Source organism: Spermophilus citellus, assembly GCF_964194105.1.
Source record: "Spermophilus citellus genome assembly, chromosome: 6".
Lineage (NCBI taxonomy): Eukaryota > Metazoa > Chordata > Mammalia > Rodentia > Sciuridae > Spermophilus > Spermophilus citellus.
Window position 1 is genome coordinate 33081944 of NC_138187.1, and position 8249 is coordinate 33090192.

The following is an 8249-nucleotide window of genomic DNA, read 5'->3' on the forward strand; positions in this document are numbered from 1 at the left end:
TAGGATGATTGTTACTTCTGAAATCCAATTTAAGAGAACAAAATTTACTATTAAAATTAGAAGTACTCAGCAGGGCATGAATATTAAAAAGGGCTACAAAAAAGTTCACTATGATGGGAGAAGAATATAAAAGAAAGGGGTTAAACTTTTACCATCACAACAAGCTAGTGAGCAAGGCATCTGGGCAGTTAAATGCAGGGCAGAAGATAAAGTTTGGGGGTTGTTGCCAGGCAAGGGACACATGCGTATAATCTCATGGACCAGCAGGCTGAGGCAGGATGACTGCACAGCTTCATCAACTTAGTGAGGCCCTAGGCTGTTTAGCAAGACCTTGTCTCAAAATAAAATAAAAAGGGCTGAGGATGTGGCTCAATGGTAAAGCATTCCTGGGTTCAATCCCCAGTACCCTCCCCCACAAAAAATGGAGTTTTGACTATCATGTATGGAAATCTTAGAAGACAAGTCTATAAACAATGGGACAGAAAAACTGGTGAAAATCAGAAAGCAGAGTGATGCCCCAGGAGAGGAAAGGAACTACTGCAATTCCTGATCTATGCAATACAACATCAGTCTCCCAGAGCCAACTCCAGGCACACAGAACACCACATGGGGGGCAGCCCCCACCACAGTACAGCACCTAAATAGTTTCTCCCAAGTAGACTGTCACCTTTCATCCCAAAGCTAGGACATTTTATGAAACATTTGGATTCAAGGAAAATCAAGAATCAACAAATGGAATGGTATCAAACGAGAAAGCTTTTTCACAGCAAAGGAAACCATCAATCATGAAGAGAGAGCTTACAGAATGGGAAAAACTTTGACACCTGCACCTCAGGTACAGCATTAATCTCCAGGTATATAAAGAACTCAAAAACTTCATACCAAAAAAATAAAAAATTTTTAAAAAAAGCCCTAATCAATACATGGGCAAAGGAACTGAACAGGCACTTTACAGAAGAAATAAAATTAGTCAACAAATACATGAAAAATGTTTTAACATCTCTACCAGTAGGAGAAATGCAAATTAAAACTACATTGAGATTCCATCTCATTTCAGTCAGAACGGCAATTATCAAGAATACAAATAACAATAAATGTTGGAGAGGGTGTGGGGGATGCTCATAGACTGCTGGTAGGACTACAAATTGGTACAACCACTTTGGAAAATCTGGAATAAAACCACCAATTGACCCAGTTATCCCACTCCTCAGCATATAGTAAAGGACTTTAAATCAGCGTACTACAATGATGCAACCACATCAATGTTATAGTGGCTCAATTCACAAGAGCTAAACTATGGAACCAACATAGGTGCCCTTCAAAAGATAAATGGATAAAGAAAATGTGATATATATACACAATGGACTACTATCGAATAGTAAAGAAGAATCAAATTATGGCATTTGTTAGTAAATGGATGGAACTAAAGGCTATCATACTAAGTGAAGTAAGCTACTCCCCCAAAACCAAAATCTGAGAATGTTCTCTCTTACTTACTAACACACGATGCGGGGGCAGGGAAGAATAGAAGTTCGTTTGATTAGTCAAAAGGGGATGAAGGGAGGGGAGCTGGGAATGAGAAAGATAGCAGAATGAATCAATATAACTTTCCCTAGGTTCACTTATGAATACATGACCAGTATAACTCAACATCAAGAATGGGATCCTAGCAAGTTATACCCCGCGTATGTATGTCAAAATACACTCTTCTGTCATGTATATCTAAAAAGAACAAATTTTTTTTTCAAAAGCATTCAAGGAAAAAAGAGTCAAGATCTAAATTAGGATGCAGAACTAACTGCCTTGTTATCAGAAAGTCAAGCACATCCACATGATAGCTCACACTAACTACTGATCACAGAGTTTTCAAATATGAATTTCTCTTTAAAAAACAAAAACAAAACCAAAAAACACTTAAGGCTAGATAACTAGGTATGGTGGCACACATCTATAATCCCAGCTACTCAGAAGCAGAAGCAGGATAATCCCAAGTTTAAGGATACCCTGGATAACTCAAGTGAGATTGTCTCTCAAAATAAAATCTAAAAAGGATGTAGCACAGTGGTAAAGTGCTTGCTCAGTACTCACAAAGCCCTGGGTTCTATTCCCTAGTACTGGGGGGTTGGGGAGGGGATAGATAAATGGACTGATACACACACACACACACACACACACACACACATCTTGTCAACTGCTGATGATCATTCTAGTATTTAATTCTTTAAAGAACTCAGTCAACTGAAATTATTTAAATCAAGTATTTATATCACACAGATTTCAAGTCACAATTTAAAAAAGTTCCCAGTACACCACTTCACTTAATCATGTTAATTTAATCAACGCATCTGAGACCAAAATGCTAGGAACTCACTGTCATACATTAAAAAGGAGAGTAAATCCTCAGAAACTCAAAAGGGCCAGTCCTTAATCCAGCTCACATCATGCCAACATGTGTTTATTCCTGCAGGTTTAGAGAATGCCCCAGGATTTCAGCCTCTCAGATAAACTTGCCAGACTATGATTCTCCCATAGGGTCCCCTCCAATAAAATGTAGAATGCAGACTTATCCTTTTCTACCTTCCACCTCTTTTTATATAAAGTTTTTAACATCTTGCTTTAGTAGCTTGGGCAAAAGAGAAATCTCCTGAGGTTGGAGTTATAGCTCTGTGATACAGCGCTTGTCTAAAATGTGTCAGGCACTAGATTCAATTCTCAGCACTGCATACAAATAAAGGTCCATCGACAACTAAAAAATATTAAAAAACAAAAAAAGAAAGAAAGGGAGAGAAATCTCCTTAGCTAGATCTCTAAATATCTCACAATTTTGTTCTCAGCTCAAAGCTAAAAGTCTTTCAAAATTTCTATTAAAAAACAAATACAAACTAAAATACTATCCATTACCATAAACAGAAAAGCACAGAATTCAATCTTACTGGTGTTTTTTTTTTCTGTTTTTGTATTACTGGGGATTGAACCCAGGATCATTTGATCCCTGAGCTACATCTCAGCCCTTTTTATCTTGAAACAGGGTCCTCCTAAATTGCCCAGGCTGGCCTCAAACTTGTAACCCTCCTACCTCAGCCTCCTGAGTAGCTGGGTTACAGGCATGCCCCACTGCCCCTGGCTTCCCACTAGCATTATTTAATCTTTATTAGTCCAAAAGACCAAGTAGTAGCCGGGCACGGTGACGCAGGCCTGTAATCCCAGCAGCTCAGAAGGCTGAGGCAGGAAAATCACAAGTTCAAAGCCTGCCTCAGCAAAATTGAGGTGCTAAGCAACTCAGTGAGACCCTGTCTCTAAATAAAACACAAAATTGGGCTGGGGATGTGGCTCAGTGGTAAAGGGCCCCTGAGTTCAATCCCCAGTACAAAAAAAAGAGAGATCATGCAGAGGCTAAGAAACACAGTATTTATTGTTCTTAACCTTATCAACTCCCAAGAAAGGTTTTATTATCCACACATTAAAATAAGACTTTCTCATCTGTTTATTAGACTAACCCAGATGAACCATAAAGTTAGGCCAAATAGGAAATAGCTTTCTTCAGGTGTTGGACAAGAGGTAGTACTAGACCATAATTTCTAGGGAAGGCAAATTCTCAAGTTGAGCCCCATGAACACTCGGACCTCTGCCCAGGTACAATTTCCTGATAACACTCAGCAAACTCGGACCAAGTGGAGCCCAGATCTGCTGGGCTGTGGAGGCAGAGCCCCAGAGAAAAGTGAACCACTGGATGGTGAGGGGATGACAACCTTCTGTGAGTCCTTGAGGACTTAACTGAGGGCTGAACTGCACAAACAGGGTAATACTACCTAAAGTACGGCTTTAGGATTGAGAAATAAATGGAAGCACTAGAAATCTAACAAGGTTAGAATGTTGGAGTTCAAACCTCAGAAGAGTGTGCAAACCCACTTAATACCATGAGAACATCTCAGACTTCAGAGATTCAGCTGAGGAAGGAACATGCCCTAAAGCAAGGCCTCTTCTAGACCAGCCCAACAAACAAATGAGATCAGCCTAACAACTGAACTGCCTAGGACAACAAATACATAACACTCTTCAGGAGATAACAGAATCTAGAATTTCTACGTCATTTCACACACAATGTCCACTGCATAATAAAAAATACTAGACATGCAGAGAAAAAGAAAGTGAAATGACCCATAGGCAGCCCAAATGTTGGATTTAGTAGCAAAGACTTTAAAGCAGCCATTATAAATAGTCATGTACCAAGTAATGTTTCAATAAATAATAGGCCACATACATAATGCTGGTTTCATAAGATTTTTTTTTAACATTTATTTTTTAGTTGTAGTTGGACACAATACCTTTATTTGATTTATTTATTTTTATGTGGTGCTGAGGATCAAACCCAGTGCCTCATACATGCTAGGCAAGTGCTCTACCTCTGAGCCACAACCCCAGCCCCTCATATAAGATTTTATATATATATACACACACACACACACACACACATATACATACATTTAGTTGTCATGGACCTTTATTTTATTCATTTTTATGTGGTACTGAGGATAGAACCCAGGGCCTCACACATGCTATGCAAGCACCCTACCATTGAGCCACAACCCCAGCCCCTCCATTAACATTTTAATGGAGCTACAGCTGGGTGTGGTGGCACACCTATAATTGCAAATATTCAGGGGATGTGGGTAAGAGAATTGCAAGTTCAAGGCCAGCCTGGGCAACATAGCAAGACCCTGTCTCAAAGAATGAAAAGGACTGGGGATGTAGCTCAGTAGTAAAGCTTTCACCTAGCATGAGCAAAGCCCTGGATTCAATCCCCAATACTACAAAACAAAGAAAGAAACTTAAAAATTTTAAATATCAAGCAGACTGGATATGACCAAAAAATATTCAATGAACGTGAAGAGACAGATGAATGGATATTTTCCAATCTCAGAAAAAAAACAAAAACAAAGCCATGCAAGGTGGGGCACTCCTGTAATCCCAGCCTCTAATCCCAGCCTCAAGACCTTAATCAACTCAGTGACTCAGTGGTTGAGTCCCCTTGAGTTCAATTCCTGGTACAAAAAAACAGTAGCAAAACAACAACAACAACAAAACAATATTCCTCAAGAGAAATGAGCAATTCATTATCAATAATGTGAAGAAAATGAACATTGTGTACAAAGTTTCAAATTGCAGTTTTGACATACAATAAGTTAATAAGTTACAAAGACAATGATTTTTGAGTTACTAAAAAGACTTTCAGCAACAACAGGAGAGTAAGAAATATAAAATAAAAGCTCATACCTCAAAATTTTCACTAACTTCTTGCATCATTTTTAACTTTGTTTCATCAGCTGTAAGTGGCAAAACAAACCATCAGGTAATTGAAATTATGTTAAGGGATGTTCCTAAAATTCCTGGATTTAATAATTTAAGAGAAGCAATCAGATCTTATCAGTTTGACTGTCATGGCCCAACAGAAGACACATAGCTAATTCCCTATGACCAGCCACACACATTCATACTCCCAGACATATGTGTGCATGCATAGATAAGAATACAGGTATACACACACACACACACACACACACACACACACTCACACGTGCCTCTTTGGGGCTCCAGCTAGTACTACTCATCATTTTGCTTCTCCACCAGGCAAAAAAAGAAAAACCAGAGTAGACGTTACTATTTATCTCAATGTGCACATCATCTGAACTGAAATGAATGATGCATTTCTTAATGACAGAAAGGGTCAACTTACGTGTATTAACATCTGTAAGAGCTGCCACAAACTGAAGGTACTTTTTCATCAGAGTGGTTTGGTCCACCACTGTGGCCCCTTGTGTTGCAACGAACGCCATTTTTAGTTTTGAGCTGGTTTCTTTTTTCAAAAGAAAAATTTAAGGTCCATGAGTTCACCCAGCCTACAAAAAGAAGTATATGGTTAGCCAACTTATCAAGGGCACAGTCTCACAACCTCGGAAAATCTTACCCAAATGCCTGTATTCATCTAAACACTTCTGTACTAATCCAAAATGAACACTAGTCCCTCTGCTCTTTTGAAAATGTTACCCAAATCCATTTTGTCTGAACAAGGTTTTTTTTTTTTTAGCCATAGAAGCTTCTCCTTCCTACCATAGTTTCTTCTTTCCCTCAGCCAGGTGTTGGCAAACACTGTCTGCAAAGAACCAGGTGGTAAATATTTTAGACTTTGTGGCTATGCTATGCAGTCCCTATACAACTACTCATCTCAGTTGTAGGTAGCAGGGAGTCACAGACAACATTTAAATGAGTGAGAACATCTGTGTTCCAATGACTATTTATGGATACTGAAATTTGAAATTAATACTCATTTGTCATGAAATATGACTCTTTCCCCCCTTTTTTTTTCCTCTGCCATCCACTTAAATAATATAAAAACCATTCTTAGCACCAGTAATGTAGCTCAGTGCTAGAGTGCTTTTCTAGCAAGCACAAGGCCCTGGGTTTGATCCTCACTGCAAAATCAATCAATCAATCAATCAATCAATCTAAAGCCACTCTTATTTCAAGAGCTATATGAAAACAAGCAGTAGGCTGGATTTGGTGTGCTGACAGTAGTTTTGCAACCTCTGCCCTAGGTGATTGGCTCTCAAACTTCAGTGTACATTAAAATTTCAGCATACATTAAAATCATCAAACCAACAGCTACCCCAGAAACCAAGAGGCCCAGTAAGCTGTAAATTTTATCTGCACACCAGGCACTCAAAAACTGCTCCTTGAATGAATAAATGCTTAGAAAAGCACCTCTGTGAGTGGGAAACAGGTTGTTGACCAAACTTTTGAGAACTCCTACTCCAAGGCGACACATAGATGGAAACTGGTTTCCATTTTAAGAGCTGTCACGAAAGCATGCAGAGAACTTGGTGAAACTGCCTTTACCCATCCTCCTTGCATAACTTCACCCTGCATAGGAGGGGGTTTCCTGGTTGGTTTCTTTCTTCATCAGACCAATAATCCTTCTGCAGGCCTTTGGAGCGCGCTGCCCTGCCGGGTACACTCTGGCAGGTGACAGATGGAGATGCACACCGGGACACCAAGGAGCCCCTCCTGGCCACTCAGAGACAGCAAGCACACTTCTCCGAGGCCGAAAGGAAGCCCTCGGCTACGAACAGCCCAATCCCCAGCTCAGGGCAGGAAACGTCATTAGGGGCACCAAGGCGAGGGGTCTGTCAGTCCTGCAGGGCGACTCAACAACCGCTGGCCCCTTTCAGGTCGCATTCCCACCTCCAAACACCGACGCCGCACATCCCATCCCCGCCCCAAGAAACCCCAAACTCCGGGTGACGCCCTCTCCTTGCCTACGAAGCCCCCCGGTCCTGCCCAGACTTTCCAAAGTTGCAGTCCCTTCTTTATCAACCCTGCCATTTCCCAGGTCCGGGAGGGAGAGCCAGGCGCCTCTTCCCGCGAGACCCTGACGTGGAGGAACGCCTGGAGTTGGGAGGCTCCGGAGGCCGGGGAACCAGGCAAGGGCCAGGTGGAAAGCGCAGGGTCGACGCCGCGCCCTCGCCAGGGGCAAAGCAGCGCGCGGCGGTGCGCTCCGCCCCGCCCCGTCCCGCCGACGACGCTCCCGCCGCGCCGGGCCTGAGGCGGCGCCGCCGCGCCGGAGGGGGCGCTGTGGTCGCCGCTACCTTCACTCTCCGCGTCGGGCCCGATGCCTGCGTGGAGGCCCAGAGGTGCCAGGCTGGCCGAGAGACGCCTCTGGGGGACACTGCCCTAATCTCTTGCCCGATCTCTGGTCGCAAACGGCCCTTGGGTTCCCTCTTTTTGTCGCCGTCCCCGGACACTCAGAGACCGCCTTCCAGGCCGCGCTACGGCGAGCGCCGAGGGCCAATCCCCGCACCCGCTAGTCCTGCGCCTCCCACTGCCTGCTCCAGGATGGGCCAGGATCGGTTGGGGCCTGAGTCGCCCCGGGCCCTGCCGCCCGGGGTGGGCTCCGCGGGTCCCGGAGAAGCCGAGCACGTCCCGAGACCCCTCCGCGGAGTCGCCGCGCCTCAAAGGCCTCCCCCACGGCCACGGAACGCGTGCGCTTCCCAGGGCCGTTCGCCCGCCCCCCGCGAACACTTACCCGACCCCGGCGGCAGGCCTCCGGCAGCCGGGCCCGCGCCCCAGCGAAGCCCTCGCAGCCGCCGCTCGGCTGCTCGCAGTCCCGCCCCCGCTTAAAGCGGCCGCCGGGCCGACGGAGAACTAGGCCTCGGCGCACCGCCCCCAAGTGGGTGCGGCCTGCGAGCGGGGTG

At 44.0% G+C, this 8249-nt stretch overlaps 1 protein-coding gene across 15 annotated transcripts in view; it reads right to left on the minus strand.

The window, feature by feature from the left end:
- Positions 1 to 8238, minus strand: part of TRRAP (transformation/transcription domain associated protein) — a 135477-nt gene extending 127239 nt beyond the window's left edge. For 14 of the 15 annotated variants that reach the window (XM_081299852.1, XM_081299851.1, XM_081299849.1 and 11 more), the window contains exons 1-3: positions 8081 to 8238; positions 5735 to 5897; positions 5275 to 5324 (exon numbers count right to left, since the gene is read on the minus strand). In XM_081299852.1, the coding sequence (XP_081155978.1) occupies positions 5275 to 5324; positions 5735 to 5834 (150 nt within the window). In that variant the 5' untranslated portion in view covers positions 5835 to 5897; positions 8081 to 8238. Of the gene's footprint in view, positions 1 to 5274; positions 5325 to 5734; positions 5898 to 7643; positions 8017 to 8080 lie in introns of those variants that run through there. The other variant, XM_081299853.1, reaches the window with a different exon arrangement.
- Between the last annotated feature and the right edge of the window lie 11 nt (positions 8239 to 8249).